Below are 21,434 nucleotides of genomic sequence, written 5' to 3'. Positions count from 1 at the left end.
CTCAGATGTAATCATTGGCGAATCTCAAAACGGGATGTCCTATTCCAATTGAACTGTTTCTGTCCATCTGGATGTTTCTTTCTAACATTTTTATTTCTTTTAGTACTATGATTCTCATTAAAAAGTGGTCTTGATCATATTAATGGTTTTTATTGTTAGCAAATTCATTTTCTGTTTTTCAATCCAATTCTTCAAAAAACTAAAGTAGTGGCTTTTGAAATGAAAAAAAATACCTCAAAGTCACCGCAAACCCAGTAGGTTTGCATGGAATCAGATGGATTCTTTTCAAGCCTAGTCCTCAGGTCTCCAAACATCGGCAAAGTTTTACTTTCATGCAAATTTCAGTCAGTTTAGACATAAAAACTCGAATTGATGGATCCAGGCTTTCTGAAGGAGGGGTAAATTGGTCAAGAAGCAAAATTTGAAATTTGCCTTGGGTATTTGAAATTTTAGGCAAGCGTGTCACTACCTGTTTTTCTTTAGTGTGGGGGGATATGAAGACCGATCAAAATCCTCCTGAAGATTTCTTTTTTTTGAGTGAGCAAATGTGTATTGCCGCGATCAGTGAAACTTAAAAAAAACTATCATTAAAAAGTGTATTATCTTTTGTATTTTCTTCTTTGAAATCTATTTTAGTAAAACAAAATGCACTGCAAAAACACCATCTTTCGCTCGACTGGCACCATGAAGCGGTTACGGTCGAGTGGCAACTCAGGTTGCCACTCGACTACTGCCACTCGGTTAGTAGCAGTCCTGTAGATTAGTATTCTGTTTAACCCTGTAGTACCAACGGATTATGTTATGCAGAATATAGAGAAAAATGAATCTTTTAAATATTTATTGCGAAAACTAAGGCACATATCTTATTTAACTGGAATATTCACAGACAAAAATATATACAACACAAAATCAATATAACACATACACAAGACACAATATCTATTTATAAACATTGTCACAAAAATAATTTTGAATGAGATCTAATAAAGCGAGAAGAAAAATAAGACTTCTGAGTCGCTTTCCAATTAATGCATTCTGAGAAAAATTCTAAAAAAAAATTGAAAAAAAATAATATAAATTGAAGAAAAAAATTATATTGTAAGAGTTTTTGACAGAGAAATTTCTTTCGCAGTTTCTATATTTTTAGCCAAAAGGTTTACCAAATAAACTTTAAGCCTGAACCGATTTATTATATCTTAACCATTTTTGGTATAGTAAATAGCATATTTTTATTATATAAAATTAAGAAGGCAATAAATAATTCAAAATATGTATACTAATTTCGGGCTAATAATATTTTTATATGAACGCGTAATATTTTTCTTCTTATTTGAATCAAATTTCTCAACAACTTTTGTCTTACACAGCTTAACATCACCGGTGAGTTCGAAGTCTATTTTTATGGGAATTCTCTGAGAAAAATATACAACATTAAAAGAGCTCCAGCAGATCTTCTTTTCTTCAAAGTCAAGCTCAAATTAGCTATTGTTACCAGACATTTTGGAGCAGATGCAGTAATTTAATTTTAATTTTCGAGTAATTCATTTTTCCTGCAAGCGTAGAGACCTAATTCCCCCACCCTCGGTTCCTTGTGGGTTTCGAAAAATAGGTTTTTTGGTATTTTCATTGAAAATTAATCTTTTTGGCACTATCAGTGAAAATAAGTAAAAAAAAATTCAACCCTCCAAAGACTTCTAAGACATATTTCACCCCCTTCCTCTACCTCGAGAATTTTTCTGAATTGGCGGCACTAATCATTATGTCTTATGAGGTGCCTTATGTTTCAGTAGTATCTTTAGCCTGTCCTAGAAATATCCAGCTAAAACGATTTAAAGATGCTCTTTCTTTTAAAAACAATTAAGTTACATAAGAAAGAGTCTAATTTCTGGTTACGAAGTTAACTTTTATGGGGGTTTCTAATTTGAAGTCTATTTCTACAAAAAAGGTCTATTTTTACTGCGTTTTCAATGGTAAGAACCTTTCAAATCTATAGTCACAGAAAAGATGTTTTAGATTGTTATATAATGGCAGTAGGACACAAAAGCGAAAAGCCAAAAACAGAAAGAAAAGAAAGAAGAAAACACAAGTAAACAATGAACGGAAGAGACAAATAAGAAACAACAATATGTGTAATATGCACGAGAAATGCAGATATTAAAAAAAAAACATTTATATACCCCAACGCAGTGAAAAACAAATATAGTTTCTAAGAAAAATAATATAACAGAAACGTATATAAAAAAATATAAGTTTGTGATGATACTATTAATAAACTTATTAAATCTTATGTTCTTTTAACAATAAGAGACATGAAAATTATGACTGTGTCTACTAATTCAATAAAAGAAGTTTCATCATATTATATTTTATGTACTCATATCTAGTGTAACCTCCTCTTTTGGTAAAATCCAATTGAAAAAACAGAATACACCAAAACACATGGTTAAATAGAGAATACACCTGAATAGCTGTTCCAAAAATGACAAAAAAAGAAAGAAGAAAAATAAAGTTTTACCTGCAGATGCCCCAGGGGCTTGACCTCCCTTTATACCCAAAATGCATAAAATTACTGGAAATGCACATTTCCAGCATTTTATGGCTAAATCAAACCCGATTCTTTCGATAATTGAAAAGGTTCATTCCTCCGGATTTAAGTATAGGCATCCAGGTTTACCCCCCCCCCCCTCGAAACGCTAAAAGTTACTAAAGATAAGAAAATTATATTAACTAATGGCCAAAAAGTATAAGTCAGTTTCGTTGTTGAATAAGCCCATCCCCCCGCCGCAAATAACTTGTTTTCTGAACAGCCTTGAGCTAAAAAAGTAGGCCTTTACTAAGTAAGCCATAGGCCTAAATTAATGATTTACATTCTTTTTAAAGTACAAACTTAATAACGGAAGCCGTTCTGGATGCATTGGTTTGTCACTTTTTGAAAATCTACAACGTCATAGTTCATTTTGATTTAATTCAATATTCGCCAAAACATTCCTTGAAAACTCCACCTTAATACCCTTAGGAAGTGCAGTAACAATAGGTGTAGTAGCAGCAGGGCCGTCACGTAAGGGGTGCCTTAGTACCCTTAGGAAATGCAGTAGCAATAGTTATATTAGCAGCAGGGCCGTCACGTAAGGGGAGAGGGGGTGCCCCTAATGTTTTTGGGCACTCGGTAGAAAAATAAGTCGGCGAAACTTTTTGTAAAAGTCGCCACTATTCTTTTTCAGTTAAATAAATACAATAAAAATACTGATATACCATCAACAGATATCTCGAACAATATATAGATAGCTCTTAAGGACGATCTGCGGAAAAAAGTACTACAGTTCAATGCCCAGGAAAGCAATGCCCCTGTAGGTCCTTGTAATATGCGTTATTCACAAAATGTAAACAATAATATAGATATGTATTGAGCTAATTAGATTAAGTAATTTAATTAATTAAAAAGAAAACAAGAGAAAGCGAATAAACACGGAAAGATTTGATTTCCCGTGTTTATCTTCCCATTATAACGAATCACTGTTCAACTTGACTCCATTCAATTTGAATCTATTCAAATCAAGTCCAGACACCTCGACCTTATTCAGTCCCCTTTAATAAACCCCCACTTAGTTCAACCCCATGCAACCAAAATCCAAAAAATTGAAGAAGAAAAGGAGAATGAAGAAAATCCGAAAAAAGAGAGAGAAAAATTTGATCTCCCCCCCCCCCATCCTTAATTGTAAATCCTTAACTCTAAATCAATTAAATCCTTAATTGTAATTCAGAAAACATAAACAAAAGAATGATAATTTGTAATTGCACTAGAAAGAAAGTGTCATATTTTGTTTGAGCCACTCAGAGGCCAATTCCGTCTAAGCCAACAAAAACAGAATAGAAAAAGCTTCAAACGAATTCTATACTGCCAATTTGATTTTAAAGGTAAGTAAAATTTGTAGTTAACCGGACTCAAAATCAGCAAGTAATCAAAATATATCGAACACAAAAATATTGATATTTAAGTAAAAATAGGAACTTATAAGTTATAGCCTTTGCGTAAACTTTTTAGGCATTAATTTTTTCCTCAGCACAGAAATTGAATCGATGATTTTTTTTTTTACTAAATCAGAGATTAGAAAATTTGGCAGATATTTGAAAATAGCTTTTTATTACGAGAAAATTTCGAAAATGATTCTGACTATTAACAAGGTTGACGTATTTCTTACTTATTCAGTCTACTATCTACGATATGGTCGATTCAGTCTGTATGTATATATATATATATATATATATATATATATATATATATATATATATATATTAAGCTTATTCATCATTTATGAATTCTTTCCATTTTGCAGCCTTTTTTAAAAAAATGAATCAATAAATCAATAATGAATACGTTCCGTAAAAGATAAAAAAAAACATAGAAATGGACTTGATTATTTAGACATCTGAGAGGCTCATAATATTCTAACCAACCAAAATTACGAGCGAAAAAATATAACTGAATAGACACTTTATAAATTAATCTGTTTATTTGGTAAGGGAGGACTCACCAAATCCAGTCAAAACTCGATTCGATGTCGAAGACCACAAGGACCCATTGCACTCACACAGTCTATTTAACAACACATCTTTAAGTACAAAAGTTTAACTCACATCAATAAAGTCTACAAAAGAGAACAAACTCCTAAAAAAGCACAAACAAAAGTACATAAATAAACCTTATTATTCACAGGGATATTTACAGTCACAGATTGTTCCAAACAAATTGAAACGATAAGCCATAGCCTATATTTTATTAAAGTATAAATTAGTTTGAGTAGTAAATTAGCTTTTTAAGCCACCCCCCCCCTCCGAATTTGACCTAAACAATAAAGCTTACATAGGATGGCTTGTCAGACTTAGCTATTACCAAAGAAACATGATTAGAACAAGGTGCTTAATTTCACCTATGGATAACCAGGCATCGACTTGAGAAATGATTTACAAAAAATTAGAACTTGTTGGAAGGAGGTAAAGAAAAATGACTTGAATAATTTTGGGGGAGGAGTAATGTGCACAACTGTGTTGGCCTCAGTTAGCCTTGTACTGTATTGAGTTGTCAGTAGTAGCAGGAGAGTAATTTACTATGGGGCAGGGGGGGCAACTGCCCCGTCCAGAACCCAGTTCTTCCTGTGTAATCCCCCCTAGAACATGGATACGGCCCTGGAAACAGCAAAAGGTCTGACGAAATATTAGTCAATCCGCAAATTTATGTCTGATTATCCTTACCTGAGGGTGAGCTTAAATAGATTCTTGTAGCTATGCTTAAAAATAAAACTAGTGTGGTCAGATTTTAACTGGCAAATATGGTAATAAGAATTTATAACAACAATAGCAAGAATAAGGGGAATAGCAGTAACAATGCTATAAAAGAACAAAATTCTAACTTTTTCCATTCACGTTACATCGAAACCATAGCTATTAACTTGAAAGAAAAAGGGGCGTTATTTTCAATAACTTTGTCACTGATATTTGTTCGAAAAGGGGCTAAGGACGTGACCTTTTATAATCTACTCACCCAAGTCATAATTAAATTTCTTATACTTCACTAATTAAAACAGGGCTTGATTAAGACTTTTTTTTTGGGGGGGGGGAGGGCTATATAAATAATATAGGGGATTTAAGTCCTCAAAAATGGCTCATTTGGAAAAATTATCAAACAAATGACGAACATTCCACTAACTGGCGTTATACTTCGAGCCATAATATTCATCACAATTTGCCCTCCATTTAAACTCATAACAGCGGATTCCTCTTGCTCCGAGTCTGTGTACGAGGAATAATTACGAACTGGTCTTTGTCTTTTCCACGATTGTCTTAACGTATCATTCACATTGGCATAATGGTTCACAAAACTATGTGGATTTGAACGCACACTCTCTTCTTCACTTTCTGATGACTGAAAAATAAAATAAGATTATCAATAAATACAAATTATTTTTTTAATATATTAAACACAATTTTAAATTATCTAATTATTATTAATTAATTATATTCATCATTAATTATGTTATTATTAATTAATTATATTCATTAATTATCGTTCAAATTGCCATAATGGTTCACATAACTATGTGGATTTGAACACACACTCTCTTCTTCACTTTCTGATGACTAAAAAATGAAAATAAAATTATCAATAAATACAAATTATTTTTAAAATTAAATACAATTTTAAATTATCTAATTATTATTAATTAATTATGTTCATTAATTATCTTCATTATGTTCATCATTAATTATGTTATTATTAATTAATTGTTTTCATTATTTATCGTTCACATTGGCATAATGGTTCATAAAACTATGTGGATTTGAGCGCACACTCTCTTCTTCACTTTCTGATGACTAAAAAATAAAAATAAAATCATCAATAAAGACAAATCATTTTTTAAATATATTAAATACAATTTTAAATTATTTAGTTATTATTAATTAATTAGGTAAGATTATATTCCAATGAATTATATTTAATTTAAATAATCAAATAATATTTAACTGATAAAATTTTTAAAAATGATTAATATTAACATTAAAAATTGTTTAACAATATTTAATTGGTAATTGATTAGTAATTATTAATTGATTGTTACTTAAAATACGAAGTTTCTCTCTTAAATAAAAGTCAGGTAAAAACAAAACTGAACACGAAAAAATGGAAACAGCAAAGAGGAAAATAAATGCCAAGCCCATATAATATACGCTAAAAGCAACTCAACGCAAAATTAAAAAAGGAAACAAAAAAATCACTTATTAAGTTAACACATACCACAGTGTTATTTACTAAATTTGTTTCTGTAGTTGGCTCTTATTCGTCTTTAGTTAGTTAATTCTCTACGTTGCATAATTTAATTTACAAAACAAGAGCTAAGAGATCCTATGGCCCTTGTGACGAGGCCGGAAGAGCCAAGAGCTCATATGGTATGAGCTCTAGCGAATTTCCAAGAGTCAATAGACTGATTTAAAAGGAAAATCTGAGGCTTAGTATCGGTTGGGATTTAAAATAAGAGCTCTGAGTCACGAGGTCCTTCTAAAATTCAAAACTGATTAAGATCCGATCATCCACACTTAAGTTAAAAATATCTCATTTTTTTCTAATTTTTCCTCTCCCTTCAGCTCCCCAGATGGTCGAATCGAGGAAAACGACTTTATCAAGTCAATTTGTGCAGCTCCCTAACACGCCTACCAATTTTTATCGTCCTAGCACCTCCAGAAGCACCAAACTCGCAAAAGCACTAAACCCCACCCCCTAACTCCCCCAAAGAGAGCAGATGCAGTCTGGTTATGCTAATCACGTATCTGCGACGTGTGCTTTTTCTACCTACCATGTTTCATTTCGATCTCTCCACTCTAAGTGTTTTCCAAGATTTCCGGTTTCCCCCTCCAACTCCCCCCAATGTCAAAAAATCTGGTCGAAATTTGACATAAGAGCTCTGAGACATGAGGTCCTTCTAAATATCAAATTTCATTAAGATCAGGTCACCTGTTCTTAAGTTAAAAATACCTCAATTTTCTAATTTTTCCAAATTAACATTCCCAGCTCCCCCAAAGAGAACGGATCCGTTCCAATTATGTCAATCAGGTATTAACAGCTAGTGCTTATTCTTCCCATCCAGTTTCATCCCGATCTCTCCACTCTAAGCGTTTTCCAAGGTTTCCGGTTTCCAAGATTTCTATTTCCCTCCTCCAACCCCCTATGTCCTCAGATCCAATTCGAATTGAAAATGGAGCATCTGAAACATAAGATCCTTCTATGTATCAATCTTCATTAAGATCTGATCACCCATTGGTAAGATAAAGATACCTCAACTTTCACATTTTCAAGAATTCCGGTTTCCCCCTCCAAGTCCCCCCAGTCACCGGAACTGGTCGGTATTTAAAATTAGAGCTCCAAAGCACAAGATACTTCTAAATATCAAATTTCATTAAGATCTAATCACCCGTTAGTAAGTTAAAAATACCTCATTTGTTCTAACTTTTCTGAATTTCTCCCCCACCCCCCAACTTCAACAAAGTGATCGGATCCGGTGCAGTTATGTCAGTCAGGTATCTTGGACTTGTGCTTATTCTTCCCACTAAGTTTCATCCTGATCCCTCCGCTTTAAGTGTTTTCCAAGATTCCCCCCCCAATGACACTGGATCCGGTCGGGATTTAAAATAAGAGATCTGTGTTACGAGGTCCTTCTAAATATGAAATTTCATCAAGATCCGATCACTCCTTCGTAAGTTAAAAATACCTCATTTTTTCCAATTTTTCAGAATTAGAAAACTCTCCTAAAGAGAGCGGTTCCGTTCCGGTTATGTCAATCACGTATCTAGGACTTGTGCTTATTTTCCCCACCAAGTTTCATCCCGATCCCTCCACTCCAAGTGTTTTCCAGGATTTTAGGTTCCCCTCCCCCACTCCCCACAATGTCACCGGATCCAGTCAGGATTTGAAATAAGAGCTCTGAGACACGATATCCTTCCAAACATCAAATTTCATTAAGATCCTTTCACCCGTTCGTAAGTTAAAAATACCTCATTTTTCTATTTTTTCCGATTTAACCCCCCCCCCCCCAGATGGTCGATTCGAGGAAACGGAAATTTCTAATTTGATTTGGTCTGGTTCCTGATATGCCTACCAAATTTCATCGTCCTAGCTTACCTGAAAGTGCCTAAACTAGCAAAACCGGGATAGATATACAGACCGACAGAATTTGCGGTCGCTACATGTCACTTGGTAGATACCAAGTGCCATAAAAACTGAGATTATGCAAGAAAAGACAAAAGAAGAATAGTAATTTGCAAGAAATAAAAACCGAAAAAGGAGGAATTACGCTGCAATGCTCACAGAACAACCTAGGGTAAAATAATTATCTAAACACGGAAAATAGCCCAAATCAAAATTAATTGAGCAAACGTTAACACGAAACACTATTTACTATGGCTTCTTAATATTGATTTTTTAATTTTGTTACGTTTTAAATTGTAATTTAATGTAATTAAGATTTTGTACTTCAATATTGTCTAAAATAGTGTAAAAATCAAGTAAATTTAATCTAAGAGCACGCTGAGTTTTAGTGTGTTCTGAAATCTCTTATAAAATACAGCTAAGATTTCTTCTGAAATAATAACCACTTACAAACATAATTGTACAGGAAAAAAAAGAGAAAGCGCGATGCATTGGACATACAATATACAATAAAAGAATGAAAAAAAACCAGCTAAATATGCAAAACAGCCCAACACAAAACTAACTTAAAAGTTACTCGCTAATTCTTAACACGTGCAAATCTTAGCCCTTAAATTTTATTTTTTATATATTTACAATGCAAAATGTGTAGACTTGTAAAAATGGTGGACATACAAAATGGTGAAGACTAAGGATGATCCCCGTCCTGCACTGGTATCCGGGATCATTGATTTTCCTCAGGCCAAAATAATTTCAATTATTTAAAGGAGCGACATTAAATCTTAAAACGAGCAGAAATTATTCCGCATATGAAATGGGCTGAGTTTTTTTTTATCGTTTTAAAAAATAGAGCTGTGAGAAAGAGTAAAACTTTAGCGTATATAGCGAGGCTTTGAGGAGGGGACAGCCCCTTTCATATACGGAATAATTTCTGTTCGTTTTAAGTTTTAATGTCATTCCTTACTTTCAGTAGAAATAATAATTTCTTTTATTAAATTTCTGATCGTTTTTTAATAATGCCAGGAAATCTAACACCACCTCCAAGGGGAAACCCCCTCACTATGGAAATGTCCTCTATACAATTTAATCCCGTTGAAAATTTACCCCGGACAATTATTCTTAATCACTCCGCACGTAAAACTGAAACGAAAAAGAGAAAGCAAGACATACCAAAAGAATTTTTTATAAGAATTCTAGCAGATTCCCGAAGTCTATAATTCCCCAGACAAGTTCCCTCCCTGGAAACTTACTTTTCCATGAAAAATTCTCCTGTGGTCCAAAAATGTATGCATGAATACCAATAACAAATACTATGCGTAAACAACGGGCAAATTTTATAACTTAAAAACCTTTCCCAAGTGGGTTATGGGGGGGGGGTGGTGGTTGGTAATTGTTATACCCAACGGCATAGTTATTGGGCCTTTCAGCTTTGATGAACAAAATAGGTATTTAAAATTTTGATCGGATGATTTCAGGATAAAAGTGGCGGTGGAGGTGGCCTAGTTGCCCTCCAATTATTTGGTCACTTAAAAAGAACACTAGAAATTTTAATTTCCGTTCAAAAGAACCCTCTTCTGATGTTCTAGGACCACTGGGTTGATACAATCAATCCTGGAAAAAAAAAAAAAAAAAAAAAAAAAAAAAAAAAAAAAAAAAAAAAAAAAAAAAAAAAAACAAGAAAAAAAAAAACACGCATCCATGATCTTCTTCTAGCAAAAAATGTAAAATTCAACATTTTAACACATTTAACATTTCCACAAAATTGCAGATAGAAGCTTGAAACCTATGAAGTAGAGTTCTCTGAGACGGTGAATTTGATTTTGCGATTTTCATTGAGATAACTTTCTTTTAGGGGGTGTTTCCCCTTTTTTTCGAAAGTCAGGAACATTTTCTTAGACTTGTAATCTTTGATGGGTACGACTAAACTTAATGAATTTTATATATTTGAAATCAGCATAAATAGTCAATTCTTTTAATATATCGACTGGTATCAATTTTCTTTTAAACCGTTTTCTACAGTTTCGGTTTCTATTGATCCGGGTTGCTCCTTACTTACAGTTCGTTACCAGGAACTGTTACAACCACAATTTTCTCTTTTTTTGGTTGTTATTATGTATATGCCGGAGTTGCCCCCTCCTCAGTACCTCGCTCTTTACGCTAAAACATTTGTGAATTAAACGGTCCTTATGTGTCAGGAGTCATTCTTAAGTAATTGGAACAAAAAGTCAAACAATTGCGTAAAGAGTGAGGGACTGAGAAGGGGGCAATCCCCTCATATACATAGTAATTTCTTTGCGTTTTAAGTTTAAATATTGTTCCTTACTTTCATTTGGAAAAAATTTGTTTTTTTTTATTCAATAACAACTACAAGCCAAAAACATACAATTTCATATAAAAATTGCGATATCATAAGGCATGGTTATCATATAAAAATCATAATTAAGAAGCTGCTTAAGAGAACATTAAATACTAAGATTGGCCAAAAAATAACACAAAACATTATTGCTGATACCGGCCTGTATTTAACCGAGTTTTAACCTTTAGCGTATCAAGCGAGGTACTGACGAGGGGAAGAAACTCCCTCATATACGTAATATGAGGGGGTTTGAACTTTTTACTGAAGTTCGAATTTTGTTCCAATTCTTTAAGAATGCCCCCTAAATCCCAAAAGCCGTTTAACTAGCTCTTTTTAATAGTTATTAAAAATAATATAGCGTAAAGAGCGAGATATTGACGAGGGGGCGAACCCTCATAAACTCATAAACGTAATAATTTCTGTTCGTAAGTTTTAATTGCTCAGTTGCAAAACTTGTTTCCTCCTGAAAATATCTGTATACTTTCCAATAACCAACACTATATGCATTCAATGGGCAAAGTTCATAACTTGCAAACCTTCTCCTGGGGACTGTGGGGGAATAATTCGTTCTCAAAGACAGTTATTAGATTCTTCGACTATGTTGAACAAAATGGCTATCTCAAACTTTTGATCCGGTGACTTTGAAAAAAAATGAGCTAGGGACGGGGCCTAATTTCATTCAAATTTCTTTTGTCACTTAAAAAGAGCGCTAGGACTTTTAATTTCCGTTCGAACGAGCCCTCTCACGACATTCTAGGATCACTGGGTCGATACGATCACCCCTGGAAAAAAAAACACACATCCGTGATCTTTCTTCAAACAAAAAATACAAGATTCCACGCTTTTGCAGATAGGAGCTTGAAACCTCTACAGTAGGGTTCTCTGTAGAACACTACAGAGCTCTACTGTAGGTTTAACAATCTAGTTATAACCAACACGGTGTTTGGTCATAATATGGCCCACAAGTTACATCGTATTCACGTGGTAGTAAGACAGCAAACCTTATCGATTATGTTATAGTAAACCGAAGACTGGCAGGATCAATACAAGATACTAGGGTAAATAGGAGTTCTGTTATTGATGGTAAAAGTGAAGATCATCATCTAGTAGTGTTTAAGGTTAATTTAAAGCTAAAATTTTGGATTTGTTTTCAAAAGTTTTCATTTTGATAGACTCCAAGATGAGAATTTGAGAGAAGCTTTCCAGAAAAAATTGAATACTAAACTGGATAGTTTAAAATTTGACAATGTGGAAGATAGTTGAAATATTTTTGGAAAAAAAATTGTGAAGTTGCTGATGGTGTCTGAGGGAAGAAAGTTAGGACTGCAGCTAGGAATATTAGTGAAAAATTATTAGTGTTTAATAAGGAGGAGAAGGGGCTTGTAGAAGAAATATCTGAGCAAAAAGAATGTAAAGAAAAAGGAGAAAGCATTAAAATATGAACTAAGGAGTTGTGAATTGGAGGCCATAGATAAAACTACTGAGGATCTGGAAGATGCAGCTAGACGGCATAATAGTAAAATATTGTACTGGTAAGTTAATTAATAGAGACGGAGTAGTCAATCGGGACTTGTCCTAGTTAAAGATAGGAACGGGACCTCAATTGTTTAATAGAGAGGAGAAGGGGCTTATGCAAGAATTATCTGAATGATAAATCATATGATAACAAAAGGAATGTAAAGGCAGCAGAGAAAGCATTAAAACATGAACTAAGGAGGTGTAAAGTGGAAGCCATGGATAAAATTGCCAAGAATCTGGAAGATACAGTTAGACGGCATAATGGCAAAATATTGTACTGGAATGTTACTACATTGAGAGGGAGTAGCCAAGCTGGACTAGTTCCAGTTAAAGATAGGAACGGGCCACAATTAATGATAAGGAAAGAGTTAAAGAGAGATGGGCGGAACATTTTGAGAATGTCCTAAACCGAGATAGAGTTGCAGGAGAAGATACAGAGGAAAATGCAAAAGTTTGTGATACCTTGGATGTGAAGGAAGATTTGTTTTGTGAGAAAGAATTAGCGGCCGTACTAAAGGATTATAAATAATAAGGCTCCAGGTGCTGATAGTGTGGTAAATGAGTTTCTTAAATATGGTGGCTCTGTGGCTAGAAATACGTTACTGAAGATTATGAGTGTGATTTTTGAAAAAGGGTTAAAAGGGTCATAGTGTGATTATGAGTGTGATTTTTGAAAAAGGTGATAAGAGTGAGAGTGGCAATTATCGAGGCATTAGTCTGGTTTCTGCAGGTAGCAAATATGTAGGTAGAGATGCTGTAGGGAAAGTTTTAAGAGAAGAACAGTGCGGTTTTAGGAAAGGTAGAGGATGTATCGACCAAATTCTCACTCTTAGGTTAATAATTGGGAAGTGCCTGAGTTGTCAAACGCCTTGGTCTTCAATTTAATAGATTATGAGTAAGCGCTCGATTCTATTGATAGAAGAGCTTTAGCAAAGGTATTTTCCTTATATGGTATACCAGACAAATACATTAAAGTGATTAGTGCTATGTACGAAAATAACACTGCTGCGGTTAAGGTAGGAAATGAGGTTAGAAGTTGTTTTTGTATTAAATCAGGAGTTAAGCAGGGTTGTGTTCAGCCCCCTTTTACATGGATCATTTTGATGGACTTTGTCTTAAGCAACACAGGAAAGACAAAGGGAGACTACGGAATCAAATGGGAAGGAAAAACTCTCCTGGACTTTGACTATGCCGGTGATTTAAGTATTATAGATGAAAGTGTGAGCAAAATTAATGAACTTTTAGAGATTTTGCGAGTTCATGGTGCTAGATTACGTTTGGAAATTAACGTTAAGAAGACCAAGTCACTAAGACAAGAATAAGTGAATCTGAGATGGTGACATAGGGTAACTAAAAGACTGATCAGGTGGGCAGCTTCACTTATGAAGTATTTACTTTCACTTAGGTAGTATTTTTTAGTAAACGGTGGGAGCAGTGAAGATGTTAAAAGTAGGATAGCTAAGGCTCAGGGTGTTTCTTATTAAAAAAGATTGGGAGAATAGGAAAATGCGAACCAAAATTAGAATATTAGAAGCTACACACTGCTGATAGTAGTCGAATAGGGTTCTGAAGCATGGGCGCTTCAAAAAGCAGATGGAGATTTGTTAGATGTTTTCCATAGAAATTGCCTACAAATTGTTCTGAGAGCCCGGCTGACTGACCGTATTTCAAACAATAGGCTGTAAGAAAAATGCGGTTCAATCCCACTTTCTAGGGTCATAATGAAAGAAAGGTTGAGATGGTTAGGGAACGTTCTGCGGATGAAAGATGACAGATTGCCGAAGATTGTCCTTTTCATCCAACCCTTTAGGGCTAAAAGAAAAGCAGGTCGTCCTCGTCTGGGATGGGAATACTTCATAAAGAAAGATTTAAAGGAAATGGGAACTTCCTGGGAATTAGGAGGATTTCAATAGATAGATTAAATTAGGAGGCTTTGAATAGATAGGGATTGAGGACGAGCGTGCGTAGTTGTGTTGGCCTCAGGCGGCTTGGTGCTGTGGTGAATTGTTAGTAGTAGAACTATACAAAATTTAATCACGCTCAAATTAGCATTTAGTAAATCTTAGCTTGTAAGGTAGACTCGGCAGAATGGTATTAGGACCAATCCAACGGAATGAGCCCAAAGAGGGGGGAGACTCTAAAATACGCTTTGGTACACATAGCAGCGGGACTTGAAGCATATAAACTCGATACTGCAGTCCAGGGGCAACAATTGGGAGGGTGGGGCAATTCCACCTCCACCCTAGATACTGAAAAATACATATTTTAGTATTTTTATTTAAAAAATATCTCCCAAGATGTGGAAAATGTCTTTTTTTTGTGTCCTTATTAGAAAGAAATGAAAAAAAAAATCATTGCCCTTCCCTCGTGCCATGTCCTTATTTCCACACCTGTTCCCATCCCAGTTGCAAGACTTCTGGCGAATAACACACATGAAGCAAGATTTATGACTCTTTCTGGATATCCTTGGGGTCTCTAGCGGCTGCAGTAAGAAATTTGTAGTTGAAATACCTCGAAGACACGTTTTTTTTTTTGTCTTGAAAACTGATCTAGTAATCAGAAAAGCTTATCATACCTGACTTTCCGAAGAACTCAATGACGGTTTTTCCGTAACACTACTACCGTCATCATTATCATCATACGCTTTTGCACTTTCATCATCTGAATATGCAATCGAAGCAGGGGCAGGTCTTGGAGGAGGTTTCACAAGTGCTCCAGAGCTACTTGCTAGCGAGCGACGACCTAGGGTGCCAGTTTTAACGCGCGCCGACTGACGGAGCTCGATGGCAAAACCCAAATCTTCGGTGTTGATTGATTCTTCTAGTGTCCGTGTTGCTTCATCTGAGAAAAGAAGCAGATATAAGAGGAAACTTCAGCACTTCAATTAAAAAAAGAAAATGAAAGTCCATAAAAAAATGCATGCCAACAACATTATGGACAATTGTTTTTAGAGGGGCTGAGTTACGAACTTTGTTGGATGGGACTTTATGCTTAATGCTTAATAGAGGAGAAGAGGGGCTTGAACAAGAATCATCTGAGTGATAGATCATATGAAAGCAAAAGGAATGTAAAGGAAGCGGAAAATGCATTAGAATTGCCAAGGATCTGGAAGATGCAGATAGACGGCATAATAGTAAAAAATTCCACTTGCATGTTAATAAATTAAGAGGGAGTAGTCAATCTGGGCTAGTCCTAGTTAAAGATAGGAACGGGCCACAATTACTGATAAGGCCAAAGAGTTAAAAAGAGATGTGCAGAATATTTTGATTTTGTGCAGGAATATATACAGAAGAAAATGAAAAAGTTTGTGATACCATGGACATGAAGGAAGATTTGTTTTGTGAGGAATAATTAAAGACAGTATTAAAACGATTAAAAAATAATAAGGCTCCAGGTGATGATACTGTGGTAAATAAGTTTCTTAAATATAGCGGCCCTGAGGTTAGAAATAAGTTACTGAAGACTATGAATATGATTTTTTAATAAGGGAAGTACCTAGCGACTTTAGGAAAACCTTAAAATAACCAATGTATTATAAAGGTGATAAGGGTGAGTGTGGTAATTATCGAGGTATTAGTCTGGTCTCTGAAGGTGGAAAATTACTTAGTAATATGGTACTTTTTAGACTGAGATATGTTGTAGACAAATTTATAAGAGAGGAACAGTGTGATTTAGAAAAGCTAAAGGATGTGTCAACCAGATTCTTACTCATAGGTTGATAACTGAGAAGTGCCTGAGTTGTCAAACGCCATTGGTCCTCAGTTTTATAGATTATGAGCAAGCGTTCGATTCGGTTGATAGAATATAGCGAAGATATTATATTTATATGGTATACCAGAAAAATACGTTAAAGTGATTAGTGCTATGTACGAGAATAACACTGCTGTTGTCAAGATAAAAAACGAGGTTAGCAGCTGGTTTCGTATTAAATCAGGAGTTAAGCAGGGTTGTATTCTATCCCCCTTCATATGGATAATTTCGACGGATTTTGTCCTTATAGGAAAGGCAATGGAAGACCACGGAATCATATGAGGAGGTAAAAATCTCCTGGACTAAGATTATACTGATGATTAAAGCATCCTAAATGAAAGTGTGAGCAGAACTTTTGGAGGTTTGGCGAGTTTGGGGTTCTAGAATAAGTTTGAAAATTTGTGTTAAGAAGACTAAGTCACTAAGGCTAGGAATAAGTGAAGCTGAAGTTGGGTAGCAAAAAGATTGATCAGGTGGGCAGTTTCACTTACCTTGGTAGTATTATTAGTAAAGATTGTGGGAGCAGTGAAGATGTTTTAAGTAGAATAGCTAAGGCTCAGGGTGTTTTTTCACAGTAAAAAAAGTTTGGAAGAACAGGAAAATAAGTCTGCAAACCAAGATAAGAATATTAGAAGCTACACTGCTGATAGTTTGAAGCATGGGCGCTCTGAAAAGTGGATGAAGATTTACCAGATGTTTTCCAGAGAAATTGCCTACGGATCTTTCTGGGTACCCGACAGACTGACCGTAATCCAAACACTAGACTTAAGAAAAGTGTGGTTCAATCCCGCTTTCTAGGCCTATTATGAGAGAAAGGTTGAAATGACTAGGCCACGTTTTGCGGACGAAGGATGACAGATTGTTTTGGCAATTACCAGTTTTTTGCTCTTTAAGCATGTGACTACTTCATTGCAATACTGATGATTATGAAAATGATGTCACCCACATAAATAGTTTTTTTTTTCAAAATTATGCCTCTTAATGAATTTTCTCAAACTTCTGACCCATCAGATTGTTTTTTATTTATGCGAGAATATCCCAAGATACCAAATTTCCAAAAAAAATGTGGAGCCGTTTTCGAGAAAAAATACATAAATACATGCATAAATACATATATACTATTATTGCTCGTTTATAAAGATAGTATATATATATATATATATATATATATATATATATATATATATATATATATATATATATATATATATATATATATATATATATATATATGTATATATATATATATATATATCTATATCTATATATATATATATATATATATATATATATATATATATATATATATATATATATATATATATATATATATATATATATATATATATGTGATTATGTAGGTTTCCACTGGACCAATTAAAAAAAATCAGATTCACCGCACTCGGTACTTAAAGCCAGTTATTTTCAACCATAAATTTTCAGAAAATGGAAAATTTGCTTGTCTATTTAGAAGGTTTAAACCAAACGTAAAAAAGGCATTTAATTAAAAAAAAAAAAAAAACGATAGTAACAATTCGGAAAATAACTGGAAAATCATCTAAAAAAAGAGAAATGGAATAAACGTAGTTTTCAAAAAAAGGAAGGAGAAGGTCATTTTTTTTTTCCAATAAAACAGCAAGAAAGCCATCTGGCAGTGAAAATTCCAAACTTAGGTGTTTTTTCAGAGTCTACGTAGAAGAGGGGTAAAAACATTTTTTTGGGAGAGGGGATGCTTCTTCCCTCTCGAATTAGTTTCACTGAAAAATAGTCTCAAAAAGATGTATTTAATGAACCTCGTGGTCATCACCCAAATAAGGAAGAAAGCTGTACTCACCACATTTGCGCTTATATTGATAGCTTTTGCTTTTAACACATAGAATTGCCACTAACATTGTTACAATAACCACACAGGCTGATGCCAGTGTGACGAAGAACCAGGTTTGGTGGTAGAAAGGTCGCTGCTGAAGATAGCCATACTCAAGGTAAATCTTAGACGGGGTGACAACCTTCAAGAAAATATACAAACTGTCAGCAAGTGCTATAAACTACAATTGCCACATATTCATCAAATTATTAAACAATCAAAAGACAGCGCAGTGGCGAACACTCTGTTTTCATCCCACGTATATTATAGCTGTTGCTATGGCCACCTCCAAAAAACCCTTCAGATTAAAATAAAAAAAAGGATATGGCATTAGACTTTACAATCCCTACCGGCGGTGCTGATCTCCGTTTCTTGGCCCTTCAGCCAGGAAATGCAATGGGGGTTTGGAGGCCAACCATCCTGTGCTTTCGCACACCCTTCCTGTTTACCTTCCCGAGATTTCTCCAGGTACCCATTTAGAGCTGGGTCGACTCTGGCTAAGCTTACAGAGTCACACCAACGACCCCCGTCCCAAGCTGAACAATTGGGTACACTGGGATTCGAACCCGCCTCCTCTCAAACAAAGGATCCTGAATCCAGCGCACCAATCCACACGGCCAGGACGGCTAAGACTAAAGTCGTTATGGAAAATATTTCACCCACTCTGTCTAAAGCTTTTACTATAGCCGCCTCTTAAGAATCCTCAAAGATTTCAATTTTTTCTCACTTTATCTGACCCCACATTGTTTCCTATCCCCTTTCAAATCCAACACTTATTAAAGCTTCAACTATATTCACTTCCTAAAAATCTTCAAAATTTTTAGATAATTTTCAGTAATATAAACCGAATGGTAGTCCCAAAAAACTCCAACGCATCTTTAGGTCCAGTTGAAAATGCTCTAAACAGATGAAACTCTCTCACTGCAGAATTTGATTAAGTACCATAAGAGCTGTTTCAGAAACTTTAAGGGAAGACCTTTGGCTGAAAAACTAGATTGGCTGACAATAACAGCCGTATGAAGTGATCTAAGGTCTACAGCTAACCCACCCAACCTGTTTCACACTCCAACACCAACCCTACATACTTAAAACCTTCTGGTATGGTCGCCTCCTAAAAATCCTCAAAGATTTAAAACTAATTTTTAGTACTGTGACACCTATGCTTCTCAACCCTGACTTTATTGAAACTTCTGCTATGACCACCTACAAAAAATTATACAAGAGTCGGAATCAGTTTTAGAAATATCATTTTAAACCCTATGGGTATAACCTTCAAAGGTACAAAATCGGGCTGTAGGGGTAGGTAGTCCCTTCAATCAGATATCATTTAAATCCCAAACTAGGGGATTTAATGTGGCTTCAAGTGGCTTTGCGATAAGGATGCTTGATACCGATACTACATATAAATACTCATTTTTCCTCGGGCCTCTAAGAACCCTATTGGTACCACTACCAAGGATCTAAAATACAACTTTATGGGTAGCCTTTAGCAAGCTTCAAGTAGATTTGGCGTGGCCTTAAGTGGTCTCAAGACATGGATGCTCGATATCGAGACCAGACATAATCGTTACTATTATTTCGATTTCTACGGAATCAAATAGGCGAGAAAACCGAGAGCAGTGTCAGCCAGTGGACAAGTATAAAAAGAAAAAAAAACGGATATTTCGACGAGGACCTCCGCCAAGTCGTCTTCAGTCCTTGGAAAAAATAAAAACAAAAACAAAATCTAACCTTATGAAGTAAACTTCACGAGAAGAGAAAAGACGATAGAAGAGAAGAAGAGAGAAGAAAAGAGATAAATGAATGTCAAACAAGGAAAAATACACGCGAGCACCTAACAGAAATACAAATAGAACACAAAAGATATTGGCAAGTACGTAATCTTTACATAAAAAGCTTGACTTAAGCGAAAAAAGATTTCACATATTATGAGAGCGATAATGCAAGACGCAGATAAGAAAGTTAAACCATCTTTGATCGAAACTAACATTATTTAAATACAATTCAGAAAGAATGCAACGATACATTCTCTACACTTTGGGAGAATTACTGATACTCCCTCGGTATTTGGGTAACGTCAAATACCTGTATTTCTTAGCTATGTACCTGATCCATAGGGAAAAGCCCAAAAAATCTTGTAGCATTTCAATCTGGTTGATATGAAATCTGAATTGACGAAATAAATGCAATCTGAGGCGCAAATATACCGTGCAATCTGAGGCGCAAATATACCAAAGACACAGAATGCAGAAAGAGGGGATGGGGAGTAGAAAGAGCGATTAAAACAAAGAAATAAATCTAGAGAAAAATTTGGTTTTCGATCTTTTATTGAGGGCGAGTAAAGTCTACATACCTCTTCTAATGAATAAACTGGCAGTGATATTCCAAATCTATTATACGAAATGACGCGAAATAGGTACGTCGTTGAGGGTAAAAGATTTTGGTAAGACAGAAAAAAATCCGACTGAGGCCCATTTTCTAGCTTCACTACAGTCAACCACTTCTCTTCTTCTGCAAAGATAATGAAACTATAAACCAAAGAATACACAGAGCACATAAATGTTGGGGGTACAGTAAACATACAGATGAGTGAAGAGTATATATATAAATTAATTATTTTATTATTGAAGAGTATTAATTAATTATTTTATTTTTATTTCATTATATTATTGTTATCATAAATATTATCATTATTATTAACAACTAAAATGAAACGAAAATATTGAAAACCGTTATAGATTTTAAAAAGATATTGAAGTTTCTGAAAGCCGATAGCAACAAAAAAAAAAGGGGAAAATGACTATCTTTCATTTTTATTTTCCTCTTTTTTTGTTGGGAAAGCCTAAAGGTTTGGAGCTGAAACATTGAGAATTGTCATTTTTTTTTGTACGAAGTTACCTGCCCTATTGAAAGTTTTGCCTGATTCTAATGTTTTAATTTCATTTTGATTATAAAATAATCAGGACTAGATTTATATAAATAGAAAAAAGATTTGTTCCCCAAAAATGCATCAAGTCTTTTGGGAAAAAGTGAATCTTTAATTCATTCTAATGTAAAGGAAGAGTAAAAATAAGTATTACAAGATAAACAATGATAATAAATGATAAGGTAAATGAAGGAAATAATAAAATAAATAACGATAGTAAAGTAAATATTCTCACTTAAACTGCAATAATTAACTACATGATTTTCCTGAGTAACGGTATATTCTATTGGTTATCTTGTTTTTCAACATCTTTCAAACACGTCTT

General features: G+C 34.4%; 1 protein-coding gene across 1 annotated transcript; it reads right to left on the bottom strand.

The window, feature by feature from the left end:
• Positions 1–4,372: 4,372 nt before the first annotated feature.
• On the bottom strand, positions 4,373–20,694 carry LOC136042519 (protein sidekick-like; the record flags this gene model as incomplete). Its single annotated transcript, XM_065727481.1, is given in 4 exon segments — positions 4,373–5,920; positions 15,145–15,410; positions 18,154–18,325; positions 20,537–20,694. Coding segments are annotated over 3 exon segments (603 nt in total). The 3' UTR covers positions 4,373–5,641.
• Positions 20,695–21,434: the final 740 nt, after the last annotated feature.

The sequence above is a fragment of the Artemia franciscana genome, unplaced genomic scaffold, assembly GCF_032884065.1.
Source record: "Artemia franciscana unplaced genomic scaffold, ASM3288406v1 Scaffold_1407, whole genome shotgun sequence".
NCBI lineage: Eukaryota > Metazoa > Arthropoda > Branchiopoda > Anostraca > Artemiidae > Artemia > Artemia franciscana.
Note: the sequence above shows the minus strand (reverse complement) of the source record. Positions and strands in the feature narration are given on the sequence as shown.